This window comes from Dipteris shenzhenensis, chromosome 9 (assembly GCF_047967505.1).
Source record: "Dipteris shenzhenensis isolate YYH24624 ecotype China chromosome 9, Dip_SZ_1.0, whole genome shotgun sequence".
Classification (NCBI taxonomy): Eukaryota; Viridiplantae; Streptophyta; class Polypodiopsida; order Gleicheniales; family Dipteridaceae; genus Dipteris; species Dipteris shenzhenensis.
This window is the reverse complement of record NC_141604.1, coordinates 2,617,784-2,634,693: the sequence shown is the minus strand read 5'-3', so window position 1 is coordinate 2,634,693 and position 16,910 is coordinate 2,617,784. Positions and strand designations below refer to the sequence as shown.

General features: G+C 43.6%; 1 protein-coding gene across 5 annotated transcripts in view; it reads right to left on the bottom strand.

Annotated features, from left to right (window-relative positions):
* Nucleotides 1-3,720: 3,720 nt before the first annotated feature.
* The window catches only part of LOC147898070 (vesicle-associated protein 1-2-like), an 82,176-nt gene continuing 68,986 nt past the window's right edge, over nucleotides 3,721-16,910 (bottom strand). For 3 of the 5 annotated variants that reach the window (XR_015541512.1, XR_015541513.1, XR_015541510.1), the window contains 2 exons: nucleotides 4,129-4,309; nucleotides 3,721-4,042 (listed from right to left, as the gene is read on the bottom strand). Coding sequence is in view for 1 of the 5 variants with exons in the window: in XM_087379062.1 (XP_087235188.1) it covers nucleotides 4,184-4,309 (126 nt within the window). In the remaining 4 variants the exon portion in view is untranslated. Of the gene's footprint in view, nucleotides 4,310-16,910 lie in introns of all 5 variants that reach the window. The other 2 variants (XR_015541511.1, XM_087379062.1) reach the window with 2 other exon arrangements.

The following is a 16,910-nucleotide window of genomic DNA, read 5'->3' as shown; positions in this document are numbered from 1 at the left end:
ACCTCGAGGCTGCACATTGCAGTCCAAAGTGTCCTCACATCTATCCCACAAGATACCTATGACTTGAATAGGGATGCATGTGCCTGAGAAAGCACCCATCCACTTGATAGATCTATGTTATCCCCCATCTCTAAAGGCCCACTCTAGAAGCATAGCTACATCTCTATGAATAATCTTCCTACCAATCCCTTTGAGTTACTAGTTAGCTAAGTCTGCACTCTTCAAGAAGGTCCTTGAAAACCTTCCAAGAGTCTGTAGTTGAAGCATGACCACACTCCCACCTAGATTATTGTGTATATCCTAACACACCATAACTGGTTAACTAGCAACCTCATCCTACATAATGGGAGATAAAGCTCTGGCAAGCTATGGAAACAATAGCCATAAGAGGTAAGGATTTTTTTTCATTGAGTAGGTAGATTAGGTTGTGTAGCACCCCCCATCACAAAAAATCATGATGAACAAAAACTGCAAAATCCTCAGAAATCATCAAATCTCAGTCGACAAAACTTTGTATGACTATTCTGCCGAGTCGGCGCTATAGCATATCACACCGACCACATTTCCCATCGACCGACGCGTTAGCCTGATCCCGTTGTTCAACCTTCATTGACCCACCACGGTAGTGCTTCCCCGTCGACCTAACCTCTGACTACGATTTATCCTGCCACTTGGAGTTAATGCATGTTAGAGTTACTTCCGCACCGATCTAACAAGTCGTTGACCGGCGCTATAGTGGCTGCCCTCCGATCGTTGCTATCTTACTACCCTGCTATCGACACGGTGAACCGACCCCCCGTCCGTGGTCATAACCGTTCCTCTCCGTCGTCGCGTTACTTCCATCACACCGCCAGTCGTTCAATCCCGCCGTCCGCTTTTTTCCACTTACCTCACCGTCATCGCTATATGTGTATCCCATCGAGTGTCGCCGTTTCGATCTCCACGCCCGTCACTATATTATTCCGTCGACTAGCACGTTAGTAAGATCCCGTCGTCCATTATTATGCGATATCCCTACGCTTGTGGGGATATCCCTCTCGACCGATCACGTCGACCACGTGGCACGCCATGATGTCTGTGGAATAAAAGATCCATTTAATAATATCCATCCAATCATGGCCTAAAGAAAAGATGTCTGTGGAAGAAAAGATCCATTTAATGATATCCATTCAATTCACTAAAAGGAAAAAATATTTCCAATGCTCTTGACTTGGAGGCCAATTTGCAAAGACACTGAATATTAAGATCAATAATTTAAGTCCTCCCTTTTAGGTCAAAAGTATCAAGGTCTCCCAGGCCACTCTGGCTCTTGAATCTATAGATCCATCAAGCCTGCTCCAAAGAAAGTTTTGGATAGGCCTTTTAAGGTAATGCAATCCTTGAAGGGGGGACCAACGAGCAAACAAACCAAATAGTGGCTAGCAACATTTGGTTGACAAATACCACTCTAGGGAAAATATCCAACTTGGCAATGTACCCTCTAAAAAACCCCAATCTATTCTGTCATAAGCTTTCTCAAAGTCCAATAGTAGAATAGCAAGGTCCCAACCACTCCCTGTAGCCCACTCCGAGGCCTCCTGAAATAAGAAGATATTATCAAAGATGTTGCACCCACACACAAAGCGAGTCTATATATCATGTATTAAGTCAGGTCTTTATGACTAGTTAGGTGGTTGAAGGTTGGGGCACCCTCAGTACATAGCTCCACCTATATGCCACATGTCAAACTTCTTATAAGAGGTAGAGTTTCAAGAGTTCCAAGAAAGTTTAGAGATGGAGAGAAGCTAAATGAGCTAGATTACAAGTAACTTTTAGAGGTCCCTCTCCATTTGCAGGACCATTTATCTACATTGATGAGAGCAAAAACTCGTCAACCTCTCTAAAGAAGGATTTGATGAAGAAAATGTAGAGAAGAGTGTATGTTATTTTGCTAGTTCTTTCGATTTAATGTTCTTAAATTGATGATTCTTCATAAGACTAGGCTACCATTAAAATTGATCATTTTTTAATGTGAGCTGTGGGCCTCCCTTTCACATTACATGTTACTACATTCTCACATCATGAGGCTCATTACCGTCACTAATATTTTGTAGTAGTGTCCAAAAAGTGTGATCGGCTAGTTTCTATACCCCTCCTTAGAATAAATAGATGAAGGAGACACAACGGCAGAGTCCCATATGCTGTGCAGAGCTGAAGTGACATTATCACGAGGTTCTCCCAAAAGGCAATGAAGAAAGAGGGGGCCAATCCATCTCAACCTGGGCATTTGCCCCTTGTGGTGAAGGACAAGCAAACCTGAATGCCAAGTCGGTGAACGGTACATTAAGAGGGGACTTTTTGCGACACCCTCCATCTGCCATTGTTTCCATTAATCGTGCCAGGTTCTTCAGTGAGACGGAAGGAATAATAATCTGAAGCAATTTGCCTGTCAATACTGGACCCGACTACCGAATTCCGTAGAAGAAACACTTTCTCTACCATATCTAGGACCAAGCGTGGAGAAATAGTGTTAAAAGACTCTTTCTCCCATCTGAATCTAGAAAGACTCTCGTCCATCGTAAGAGATCTTAGCTCTACTCTTCACAACAGTTTGATACTAAGTCCTTGCTGCTGCAAACAAGGCGCTCATGGACCCAAGCATCTAGTCCGGTTTTCTCTTCTTCCTTTTGTAATGCTGCCAACTATTGGACGGCAACCTCCTTCCTAAGATATCATGTCTCCTAGTCCTAGCAATGAAGTGATAAAAACAGCTAACATGAGATTGCTGTTAAAATCGTGATCTTGCATACCAAAAGGCATGATTCCTTAATTGAATGATCACAAAACAACACTACATTGTTGTTTTCTACTAGTTATTTATGTGCATGATCTCTCTATATGAGACACAAAACTGAAGGCTTTGACTTACTAATATATGAGTCCCCTATCAAGTTCTTGCATGTAAACTAAGTGCAACAACACATTCAGATCAATTGCAATATCTCCTTATTGAAAACAAGCCATTAATCACAATGTAAAATAGTAAATAGAGAGGAGAGAGCAGCACTTTGCAAGGAAAAGGAGATTTTAATAAGGCCATTGAAAGCAATGAGTCTAGTTGACAGCCTTATTCCTCTCTCTGCGCTCTCTTGATATGTGCTAGTGCAAGTTTTTGACTTGAATTGTTATTTTTCTGTTCAATTAACATGTAACCATGTTTTATTAAAAGATTCGTCATGCATCACATTTACTCTTTAACCTATACTTATTTTTTAAGCATTTCATAACAAGGACATAAATGGTGATTTGATGGATATGATCACATATCTTGATCCACGTATTAACTTATTCACTTATTGTCTTACACAATTAATGTATCTCCAGGATTTCAATTCAGACAATTGCTGACATTTGGGCTTGATGTACATGAATGGACTCCCCCTATTATTTTGGGTCCTGATGGACCTTGCATAGTACCCATGATCATTATTGATATTCTCATATAGTGAATTGCCAAATTATGTAATTGTATGTCTTGTGCCACAAGAATACGAGTCATGCATGGTCTTAAAAAACATAAAAAATCAAGACAATTTCCCATGCAAAACAAATCAATCATCAATTATGAGTATATTCATTCAGCACTTGTAGACACAGCTCACTCACATTAACCAAGCATTGTCTAATCATTATTTATTTGAATTCAATGACATCCAAGAAATAATACTTGATGTTACTGTCCTTTTTATACAATCTCCATAAATGGCAATTTATTCTGCCCTGCAGGCAACCAAAATTGGTAATTAAAAAAGAAGAAAGGAAAGGGGCGCGCCGGAAAGGGGGTGGTTTAATGACCCCCTAATGCTAAAAAACATTTGCCTCATCTGATGAACCTGCGGGATACATGAATAGCCTAACTCAACAAACTTACATTTGCTGCATCTAGCTGAAAGTTCATTAAAACATTCCAGCATATGTGGAAGCAGCAGCCTGAGGCGAAGGTTATGGGAAAGCAAAGCAGCTTTTTAAAGAACCACTGCTATGACAACAAGAGCATCAACGCCTGTCATGAAATGCCGGTTCAGGCGATTAAATACCCTGAACAAAGAACCTGAACTGAATGAGTGCAAGGAAAGAAAGAAAACCCACCAACAAGGCCTTGCCAAGTGGAATTCTTCTCAGGATACTGGGAGAGTAACTGCCTTTAGGGGATAAATAGGTATCCAATTAAAACACTGAACAATCCCACCATGAGTACAACCCAGAATGAGAAATGTGAATAAGACTGCCCCATTTTCCTTCTAGCTTCTCTAGAGTTCATTAATTCAGCCTGCATCACAGCAAACAAAGGTCAAACTCTGGCTCATCTTCATCTTACAAAAAGCCACTCAAGTAACACATAGGATGTGCTGCAACAATAAAGCAATGTCTTCAACTGTCGCTTTTAATTACATGTTCAGTATCTGGAAAATCTTTTGCATACAAACAGAGAATGATATGACTTAGGCTAATGCATTCTTTCTGACTTGACAGAAGGATATTTTTATCATATATTTATTTTCTTTTTTGACTCTGAAGTCACATGATATATCACAATACATGATATCTTCCATACAACTTCGGATATGATAAGTCACAACATTTTGTAGACACTCAATTCAGGCAATGCATGCTAACAAGGCCTTTATTATTTTCATTCCAAAGATTGAAGTCAGTAGTCTGTTGATAGATTTCAATGTGCTTGAGACACTTAGCCAAAAACAAGAAACAATGCCACATTAGCCTCCAAATACAAAGAGAAGGGGATGAATATTGGAAGAGCTATCCTCATCTTCCTTTCTTTCCAGTATGACCATAAGCTGAATACATCATGGAAGCACACCCCCATGAGAGGGAATTAGAGGCATAGCTCTAAGGAGCTACTAATGAACTAGGAAACAAAATAGGAGCCGACTCCACGTGTTGGCCATTCTTCCTGCTATGTCATGTGTCAGTCATGAGTAGCCAAAGCTCACATGGGCCTGCCTAGAGTCACTCAAAAATGTGTACATTTAAGAGATATACCACTGTCTCAGCTTTTAGGAATCTATATATATATGTATTTTAGGACAATTAATGCATGCTAATGGAAAGGAGTTTCTGAATGAACGTTGTGTCAAATTCAGCTCAACAATGTGTATTCATTACTCCACAGTCTTGTTTTGTAACATTCAAAACGATCTAAGGTTTTAGGTGGCATGGATCCCAAGTTGTTATACCTTTTCCTGTCGTACTTTTATCTCAGAGCTTAGCAAAGCATGTATTGACAATCAAATGTCAAATAAAGTGCAACACCACATTGGGGTTGTAGCAACCGCTGCTTTGAGCTAGTCAGGCACTCTTTGTGCATTTGTTCTTTTATTTGAAGGCTCTTGCTTCTTTGTCAACTATGTCATCTCTTAGTGAGAGCTTTGGCTCTATAAGAATTTAAATACGTTGAATGGCACTGACTATATACATGGTGCCTTCATGCTAAAGAACATCATGATTAGTGAAGGTTTGTGAGACATGACTTTTGAAGATGAAAGGAGGCTTCTTGATGATTCTACTCCCACAATGGAAATCAGGTGGACCTCTCGCACAACAACTGCCTTGTTACAAGTGGAAAACCATGAAAAATATGTAGTCTTGCATATGTGCACAAGGACATTAAGCGAAATTGGCATGAAGAATGAAACACGAGTGATTTTGTTGCAAAATCAATTACAGAAGCTGAAATTGCAAGACATATCTCTGCCATTTTATATTTGATCCCATTTGAAAGGTCAACGAGCTAACATTTATGTGAGCAAAGTTTCTAATGCCTCTAGTATAAGTGAGAAATTTCAAGCCCAAGGTAGCAACAAAAACAAACGAGAGGGGTATTTGCTGTGCTTGGCACACTGAGAACTAACAGATCAAAGTAAGGAAACTGTAGCTACTGCAACCAGTTTAGTCAAGTGTCCAACATGATTACCAACGAGAAGACAAGAAGGGCACTTGGAAATGTAATTTTGTTGCAGATAAAACAGAGGATTTAGTCAAAACATCTGCTCATTTTTTGCAGGATGACAGAGAGAGTGCCTTTGCAATGGTGAAGGAGGTTGCTTCTACATTAATCGTACTTGATTGTAGGGGGAAACCCAAAGGAGGTTGCCTATACATTAATCGTCATTGTTTGTAAGGGGTAACCCAAATTGTACATTCGAAATACCATGTCTTATGCTTCCACGTCAGGTATGTCAGCATATGCTACGTCAAAGTGAAGGGTGGTTGAAACCTTTGATAGCATCAAACCTGTTATACATTACTTGTGCAAAATAATCCTTCTGATGACATCAAAGGGATGAGATATATTCCCATCTGACTAAGAAATGGCCAAACTGAATATGTACATGATACTTGTATGATCCTACGTTGAGATAGAATCTGATTTATTCCCTTCCATTACATACGACTAAGTGTATGTTAGATGAATTTCAAGATGGAAATTGCATGATTGAAGACCCATTGAGGGACATGCACTAGAAATGCTATATATGTATTATGAAAGGGGGATTTACAAGCCTGATGCCAACTCTATAGTGCAGCATGCTTTGGGTGTGTCGAATTCTTCTTATACTTTTGGCAGGCTTTTCTGGTTGTTTGGTTTTCATCCAGCGAGACAGGGTTTTGACTTTATTTTTTGCATGGGTACGCTACTGGGCACTATGGACTTTATGGATGGACAGAAATCATAGAGTCTTTGGTGTCCACTTTTTTCATCCTTTATTTTTTTCAAACGATCTCTGCAGCAATCATTCTATGATTGTGTTCAGACTCGTTTGATTGATCAGGATGTGTACACAGCTTATACTCAGATCTTTAGTTGAGTAGTAGTTACTCCATTTTCGAAGTAACTATGAATGTAATTATTTTACAGCAATAAAAGATTTCTTCTCACAAAACAAAAAAAAGGTGTGACGAATTCTTCTAGCGTACTTTGGCATGCTCGATTTGGGCATATCACTTAAAAAAGATTGGTTTTCTTGCAAAAGAATGGAATTCTTGGTAAGCTGCAATGTCTTACTTTTCTAAAGGATGGGTACAAGCCACAAAAATATTGCAGCTTGTGCACAATGAGTTATGTAAACCCTGTACACCCACCTCGGGAGGAGACTTCATGGACAGCACTAGATGGATCTTTACTTCAGCCCAACTCAGATCTCGTTCTTCCCCTCTCATGGCTGCCATTCCGAAAGCTTGGGACAGTTTCAGAGATACACTTCCGAGAGTTTCCCCCTCCTCTCGGGACAAAATTGATAGGCAGCCCATCATGTGAACTGAAAGCATTCTTGATGAGCATGGCAGACCACTAGGCACGTCGCATTATATATAGTGGTCCAGATGGGAGAGGCCCTTCCTCCACTGTGGGGTCTTGGAAAGATTTCAGAAAGCTTCTTGAGGATCCGATAGTTTTATCCGTTAGTCATCTTAGAGGAAGTGTAGAGAGGGTTCAACAGATTGATGCAGCCGTACTTGTGGAGTGGATGGGTACAGATGATATGCCTAGGAGTGGATTGATGAAGGGCACCGAGAGAAGAGAATCCCCTTCTTTTGTTACACGGTTAGAAATGCCTGGAGATTTCAGCTTATTTGTAGATGTTGGAGGCCCTCCAAATCTCCTCATTGGGAGAGCTTTCACATTTCTGCAGATGTGCAAAAAAACTTTTAGAGGAGACTTTGGAAATCCCTCAGAAGTAGAAAAATCAATCTATTCTTTTGGCTTTCTATTCACTGAGTGATTGCAGTGAACCTATGGAGGTCCAAGTGTGGGTTTGACCCTACATGTCCTCGTTGCCATTCTGCAGTTGAGTCAGCTCAACATTGTCTTTGGGAGTGTAGACAAGCGAGGACGCCTTTTTTTTTTTTTCAAGAAAGAGACTTCTATTAAGTAAGAGAAAAAACTGCGAGAGCAAGCTCAAAGCGGAATACATCATGTAACCATGAAGATAAATAAACCCCCTCAAAATGAGGTGGAAAACAACCAAGGCTGAGGCTGGAAAGTGCCACCTCAACCCTATAAGAGTCTCAGAGAAGAAAGGAGAATCATTCCATTCCCTAAAGAAAGAAGCCCTCCTAGCTGAGGCTGCACAGGAGTCTCCCTGCATGCTCGTCCATATGGCCATCAAAGTATGTATGGTGTCTGTCCGAATACTAGCCAATATGTGCAAGGAATGAACCTGAGTTCCCTCCAATGCCTCTGTGCATCTAGCTCTCCAGATATGCCAGGCTGCTATGCTTGCCGGTATCTCCCAAGAGGTATCCACAGAGGCATGTACTGCTGCAAAAGGAAGGTGTGGTACCACATCCAAAGAACGGGACTCAACCTGATGACATTGAATCAAAATGGCCCGAGAAGAGTCATGTCTCTCATAAAAGACCCGAGGCCCAGTAAGAGAAAGCCAAGCCACTGAGGCCCATGTCATAAAGAATGGGGAGTGCACAAAGTGACTGAAAATCCTAGCTACTCCCCTCCAAATCATCCTCGCCTGTCTGCAATCCCATAAGCAATGCTGAATCGTCTCCAAAGCAAAGAGGCAACAAGGGGGGCAAGTAGGGTCGGCTCCGAATCTGGATCTCCAAAGGTTTACCACAATCCCACCATGGATAGAAAGCCAAAAGAAAAGAGTGATCTTTCTATTCCTATGAGATTTCCAGAGTCTCCTCTAGAAGCACCTCTCCAAATCTGCAGTCATATCAAAAGCCTCCCAATGAGGAACTCTTGAAGGTCTCCAACCTCTACTACTGAGCGAGGATGATTTGGGAGGGTGCTGCTAGGAAGTTATGCACTTTTCATAGATCACCCTTCTCTACTTGGGGCTCAGTTGCTTCGCTATCTCTTACGGGGCCTCAGGTTTTCTTCGAGGGACACGACTCAGATGCGGCTTTTTTCGTTTGACAACACGTTGATAGGACAAAATCTGTATCAAGTTTTTGAGCACTGTATATAGCTGTGGGTAGGCACATAGTTGTACACATCTAGGGTAGGTGTGGGCTTTTGGCATTTGTAGATTTTTCTTTCACAAGCATGATGGACTAATGTATAGTTTTTTGAGACAATAAAGTATGTTTTGTAGGGACTTCATGGGAAATGATGAAATGCAATGTGGTTGTACCAGACTTCCAGAGCAAGGGTGTCCAGTGTGTGGTCAAGTGAAATGTTTTTGGGGTCATGTAAAGTCAAGTCATGAAGGGTTTTTTTATATTTTCCTGAGTCAATGTGCACTTGCATGTTACGGGAATTTGATATGTTTTGGTGTCAAGGGGCTTTTCATGTGTGTGTACGGGGGTGCATGCAAGCTTTAATGTGGATGCTAATGTGTGTGGGAATTGTGTGACTAAAGGTCCAAAATGTGCATTTAATGTGCCTTGGGGGATATTTGCATTTTTTTAATGGGAGAGTGCTAAAATGTCACTGATGAGGTGGCAAATTAGGCTGAGGTGGCTGGACTGATTGGGAAGGCATCCTGCACATGCAAGGTGGCTACGTGAAAGGATAAAGCGGAGCTTCTGGACTATGAGCTGGAGCTACGTGAAGATGGCGGCTGGGAGCTGATTCGGTTTGATGCTGGAAGGATCTTATGTTGCACTTGACGAAGGCTTCTTGAAGAGGTGGGGGGGAACGACCAGATCGATGGCAGAGGCTCGTAGTGGAAGGGAGGTTGTGTGTGAACAGGAAAAACCTGTGCGTGAGGAAGGTGAGTGACGGGTTCTGGAAATGGAGTGGAAGAATGAAGTACATAAGATCTACTGAAAGTGTTGACAACGGCTGCTCTTGAGAGGCTGGAATACATTGTCTGTGGAGATCGTGTGCACTAGGTCCAGGGGAGAAGCTGCTACGACGATGGAGTTCCTGATACAAGATAGTTGATCGTTAGTTGCATGTGAGCTAGAAGCTTGTTCGGAGAGTGCAAGCTTGTAAGTGACGAACGAGTCACTGACTGTTGCTTTGGCTGGAGTTCTTGATACGGGCCACGATCGTCATGCTAAGGAGGGCATGTCATTAGAGGTTAGGCTGTCGTATTTGAAGAGAGCTATGGATGCTGAGGCTTGATACCATAGAAGGTGATATTGTGGCGTCGCTACTATGCAGGTGTGAAGGAGAAGAGAGATGCAGTTGCTCTGTGAGCAAGTACAGGAGCTGTGAGGCAGTTACCTTTGCGTGGAGGACCTTGAGCGACAAGGAAGGTGATGTTGTGGCGCTATCTTAATCATATGCCAAGCTACGAGCTGCCTACTCTTGTTGGGAGCCTAAGAGACGGGCTGTTTGCTTTTGCTGGAGTCTTGGGGTGCTTGGCTGTGAATCTCGACTGCAAATTTGGAGTTAACAGATTCTAAATGCTCCGTGATGATAAGAGAGGCCGTGTTGCTGGTTTTCTCCACATGAAGGAGATGTTGTGGCGCACTTATGACTATGTGAAGAGTTGCATGCTGTTGTCCTTGATGGAAGCTTAGGAGTTTTGGCTGTGGGTTCATAGAATTCTGAGGCTGGCTGTTCTCTGAGTTTTGGGGGGAAGTTCAGTTCTAAGTTTATCTGTTTTGGGCTGTGTAGTCTTTTGGCTCTCTTTGAGTCTGTGTGATCCATGTTCAGTCAGTTTTTGTGGGGTTTTGTCTCGGTGCCTAATACAAAGACACATGCCATACGCTCATCATCTACAAGCCCACATTGTAGCTGATCCCTATGAAGTCTCAGCTATCTGACATGGTGAAGTACATAATTGTTGGTTGTTTTTCTTTTTTCTCCTTATCATCTTTTTGGCGATCCTGCTGGGGACAGGAGGAGTTTTGAATTGAGATTGGGTACTCAAGACAAAACGGCCCAGAAGAATTGGCTGGGGAATGTTGCTTAAACTTCTGTGTGGTTAGGGATTGAAACTATGAAGACAAAGCCTCGCATGAGAGTGATTCATTGTGAGTTATGTGGGGAGTGTGGACACAGGAGAGATAGATGCCTTGATGTTGAACTTCAGGTGATACGTCTCCGTGCTAAGGTTCAAAAGGCTTTGAAAGTGATTGCTCTTAGGAAGAAGAATGCCAGTTAGATGCAGGGTAAGTTTTCTTCAGTAGAGTGATTATTTTTGTTTTCTTCCCAGAAGAGGTTGGGTGGTATTTCAGGTTGGGGGTTTGTTTAAGATAAGTTAGTCAAGAGGAAAGATGGCTCATGAATTTCCTCGATTTCACGGGTTGCCAAATGAAGACCCAGAGAGGTTTTTATAGTGCTTGGAGTTCACAGCTCTTATTAAAGCAGGAATGCTCTAGAAGTCCTTCTTCAGATTCTATCGTTTTGTCTATTAGGAGAAGCGAGAACTTGGCTGCAGACTTTCTCTGCAAGGATGCGTGATGATCAAGGTGCTCACAGAAACCCGATTTATCCAGAGGTGAGGACAGCTTTCCTGGACAGGTTTATGTGTGTTAGAGATCCTGATGGCATTTGGAGAGAGCTATGTTTATTGCAGCAACAGCCGACTCAGCTAGTAGATGAGTATGTCAGTAAGTTCACTGTGTTGTGGAATAAATGGCTAGTGGCCTTATTACCTGAAGTTCCTCCTAGAGTCATAAAAAAGGATAGGTTTGTTGCTGGTCTGAAGCCAGAGATTAGGATAAAGATTGAATGTAAAGAGCTGGTCACTTATGAGGATGCTCTCAACAACTGGTGTGATAGGACGTTGCGACCTTCCCGCCTCCCTGTTGCTATAGCCCCGTCGCCCACGGCCCCTCGCTGCCTGCGCGCCGCTTCACCCCCCTCCCCCCCCGTCTTCCTCCACTTCCCCTCCCTCGCCCTCCTCCACCTCGCCTCGCACCCCTCTTCGATCTAATGGCAGCAACGACTGGAGTTCAACGGAACCTCCCTCGCTTGGGCCTCCGTAGACCTCGCTTGAGCAACCTCGATCGTGTGATGGTGGGTTCACCTCTAGCGGCAAAGCTGGCCAGTGGCGGGTTGGGTGATATGCACCCTTTGCCCTCTTGTTGGGGCATGCTTCGTTCGCGTAGGGCTTGCAGGTGCAAGTTGCTTTCTCGTGCCACCCGTGGCTTGGGGCATTGCACCTCCTCGGAGGGGAGCATTGTTGGCTATAGCCTGCTCCTCCGCCCCAACGGCTTGCATCACTTGCACCTTCATCGCAGCAATAGGAACATCTTTCAGGAAGCATCGTGTGTGCTTGGGACCTTTTGTCGAAGAAAGGTTTTGGTACTACCTCGAGCTCAAGGAGATAGAGATGCAAGATGCCTGCCCCCATGGTGGTCAAGAGCTCTTCTTGATGGTCAAGCTCGACAACAGGGATCCTCGCGCTTCCGATCTCGGAGCTACACCGGCTCGTGGAACCTTGCTACCTCGACGTGGCTTCACTGCTTTCCTCCTAGCAGGGGTTCTTGATTGTGGTTGGCCCCTTGGTCATGGCCGGCCTCGATTGCTGGATGTTGACTCAGAGGAGTCATATCAGTTGATGGTTCACTGTCTCGAAGACTTTCTATCCACAGGGCGGCGGCTCGTCACTCTATCCGCAGGGCTGCTGGACTTGATCCCTTCTCTTGGGGCTCTACTCTTTCTTTTCGTACCAGGAGGCACCCCAACTGGGTTGAGGCCTGCAGATGCATGGAGCAGGCTACTGGAGTGCGGACTCGCCCCCCACCAGGCGGTGGTTGCTCATGCAGGCGGGTCTTTTCCTGTTGGTGCCCTCGGGCGGGCTCGATGGACGGGAGCTCAACGGAGGAGGGATCCATACCTTCTTGGATCACGAGTACCTCCAAGATTCACTTCATCAGGGATCCGTAGCTTTTGTGGTTTCGCGGTATACTGATTTTCAAAAGACCCAGACTAGGGCTTCTTGTTTTGATAGCATTTTGCAACAGTTTTATGCTTAGCCCTGTGTGGCTTGTAGTTTCGCCGGTGGGAGTTATCCCTGTGCTCCAGCATTGCTGTTGAGTCTCTTGTAATCCTTGTTTTGAAAGTAATATAATTAGCCCTTCTTTTTGCGAAAAAAAAAAAAAGAGGATGCTCTCAAGGTAGCAAAAGAGAAGGAGAGGAAGCAGATAAGATTGTCACAAATGATGCAAGAGATGCCAATGGTTCGACATGTGCCTGAAATTCTCTCTCATGTGAAGCTAGAAATGAGAGGGGGAAGAGTGGAGAAAGGGAGCAAGAGAGTGAGAGTGAGAGAGAGACACACTAGTGTGTGGGTGTGAAGTGATGAGTGAGCCACACCACAAACTCACTTATGTTTTATTAGGATTAGGTTTACCCTATGACTGTCTTAAGACAGTCATAGGTGTCCTATCTTTAATTCTTTAATTAAGGGTAGGCAATGTGCCTTTACCCCAACAACCTCCCACCTAAAGGCCAATGTGCCTAAAGGGGAGAAAAGAATAAAAATACAGCAATATACAGTTACTGTATACAAGACCATAAAGTAAGAATGGTCTCATCCTAATCCCATGATGTGGCGGCAATGTGCAAACCGCTCTGTAGGCAAGCTCTTAGTGAGCAAATCTGCAGTATTATCATCAGTATGTACTTTCACAAGCTCAAGACGCTTGTCTTCCAGTACCTCCCTGATGAAATGATATTTCACTTCTATGTGCTTGGTCTTCTGATGAAAGACCGGATTCTTTGCCAACATGATAGCACTCTGACTATCACAATGCAAAACTGGCATATCTCCTGTAATGCCCAAATCTCCCACCAGCCGAGTAAGCCATATTGCTTCCTTGCAAGCCTCAGTGGCTGCAACATATTCAGCTTCTGTGGTTGACAGTACAACGCATTTTTGCAACCGAGACACCCATGATATAGCACCTCCTGCAAATGTGAAAATATAACCAGTAGTAGACTTCCGGTTATCTGCATTCCCTGCATAGTCTGAATCTGTAAAACCATGCACCAATGCATCCTGCCTACCATAGCATATGCACAAGTCTTTGGTACCTTTGAGATACCTCAAGACACCTTTCACTGCTTCCCAATGCCGCTTGCCTGGATTTGCCATATACCTGCTGATGACTCCCACCGCAAAAGCAATATCCGGACGAGTGGCAACCATGGCATACATCAAAGATCCAACTGCAGATGCATACGGAACCTTGGCCATTTCAGCCTTATCATCATCTGATCTAGGGCTGTCCTTACTGCTGAGTTTTAAATGTGGAGGCAACGGGGTACTAATGGACTTCCCCCCCTCCATTTTAAACCTCTGCAGTACTTTGTCAATATACTCTTTCTGTGACAGAAACAAAAGTCCCTTGGACCTGTCACGAGTAATACGCATGCCAAGAATATGATTTGCATCACCCAAGTCTTTCATGTCAAAAGACTTATGCAGTTGTTTCTTCAAAGCATTAATCTCATGCTGAGATTTACTGGCAATAAGCATGTCATCCACATATAGAATGAGTAGCATCAAACTGCCATCCTTTGCCCGTTTGGTGTACAAGCAATGATCGGTCTCACACCGATGATACCCTTGGGACTGCATGAAGGAAACTTTTTGTACCATTCCCTTGGTGCCTGCTTGAGTCCATACAAGCTCCTCTTGAGCTTACACACAAGCTGTTCTTTCCCTTTAACAGCATATCCCTCTGGCTGACTCATATAGATTTCATCATGAAGATCTCCGTGAAGAAAAGCTGTCTTCACATCCATCTGACATAAATCCATGTCATCATGAGCAACAAGAGCTAACACTGCTCTCAAAGTAGTCATCTTGACTACAGGTGAAAAAATTTCATCAAAGTCAATGCCCTTCTCCTGCTTAAATCCCTTGGCAACCAATCTGGCCTTATACCGAGGTAAAGCATTTGAATCCACTTTGACTTTGTAAACCCACTTGCATGGCAAAACCTTTCTGCCTGCAGGTAACTGCACCAAGTCCCATGTATCATTTTGAAGTAGGGAGTCCATTTCTGACTGCATGGCTTTCTCCCACTTCTTTTTCTCTGTTCTTCCCATAGCTTCCTTGAAGCTGGAAGGCTCACCGCAATCTGTCAGCATAAGAAAATCAGCCACATTATTGGCTCCTGGAACAAACCTGGCAGGAGGCCGTTGTGCACGGGTGCTCCTCCTCACAAAATGTTCCGGATTAGGCTGCTGTCCAGCCTGTTCTTCATGCATGACGGGTGGCTGTACCACCATATCTGGCTGTTCTACAGCCCCATCTGTTGGCACATCCAGTGGTGCATCATTGGCAAAATTATCTGGCTGATTTTCAGCCTGTATACCCTCTTGAACAGGGTGATCTGCAGCAGGCTGCTGCTGCATATAAATGGGCATTCTTTGCTGTCCAACATCATCATAAATAACCCTCCTGTATTCCACAGGTTGCACGGGTTCCTTGTGTACACTATCTTCTTTAAAGATGACATCATTGCTGCGTATAATCTTCCGTTTAACGGGATCCCATAACCTGTACCCCATTTCACCTTCGTCACCATATCCCATAAAGATGCATCTGATAGACTTTGGATCCAGTTTGGTGCGGAGATCTTTGCGTACATGAGCAAAGCACTCCGTAAGTGCTTATATGAGGGTGGCTTACCAGACCACACCTCCTCTGGCACTTTCAACTCCAAAGCCTTATTTGGTGACCTGTTAATAATGTGAACTGCTGTTTGCACGGCTTCTGCCCAAAAGCCATGGGGTAATGCAGCATAAGACAACATACATCGAACCTTCTCCTGTATAGTTCGATTCATCCGCTCACTTGCACCATTTTGAGATGCATTATGAGGGGCTGTGAGTTCCTGTTTAATGCCCTTAGCTTGGCAAAACTGCACAAAAGCATGTGACACATACTCACCCCCATTATCGGATCTGAGGCATTTCAGCCTACGACCTGTCCGATTTTCAACCTGAGCGACAAACCTCTTGAAAGCATCTAGGGCATCTCCCTTATGCTTCAAGAAATAGACCCACACCTTACGTGTGGCATCATCAATGAAAGTAATAAAATATTTGGCACCCCCTAGTGATAACTGTGGCATCTCACACAAATCAGTGTGCACTAGATCAAGTGGTGCTCTATTCTGGGGAGTTCTCCTCTTATGAGGAGTCACAGAATGCTTGCCAAAAATACAATGATCACAAGTAGGCAAATCTGAAAAAGAGAGAGACGGCAGATAACCCAAACGTGACAGTTCTTGCATTCCTTTAACAGACATGTGTCCTAGCCGGCTATGCCACAATGAAACCTTTGGCAGCTCGGTTATGGCAACAACATGATTACCCACACTGGAAACATAAAGAGGGTACAAGGTGTCACTCTTAAAACCCTCAGCCACTACAGTCTGGCCATCAGTAATCACCCATTTGGAATCCCCAAATGTGGTGTGGTAACCACTGTCATCTAATAAGCCAGTGCTAATCAGATTTTTCTTGATTTGCGGCACATGGCGAACACCATCAAGCATAAATGACTGTCCATCAGGAAATACTATCTGTATACTGCCAATCCCTGCAATTTGACATGCATAGTTGTTCCCAAGATGAACAACTCCATGAGTACCTGTGTAGGAAGTAAACCACTCCCTATGAGGTGTAACATGAAAAGAAGCACCTGAATCCAAGAGCCAGGTGTGCATGTCATGGCCATCAATAACCAAAGCATGTGCTATTACAGCAGAAGAGCATAAAACATCATGTATGTCACTGTCACTGTCCTCTGCTGCAACATTCACTGCATCCAAGTCATCTGCCTTGGCCTTGCCTTTGCCTTTGCTTGCATTTCCTGCATCCTTTGTTTCAGCCTTCTTGGCTTTCTGATCCCGTATGAACTTGAAGCACTTCGACTTCACATGTCCCTTCTTGCCACAATAAAAGCATTCAATGTCCTTTTTGCCACGGGACTGACTACGGGATTTGGACTTACTAGCAGATCTCCCCT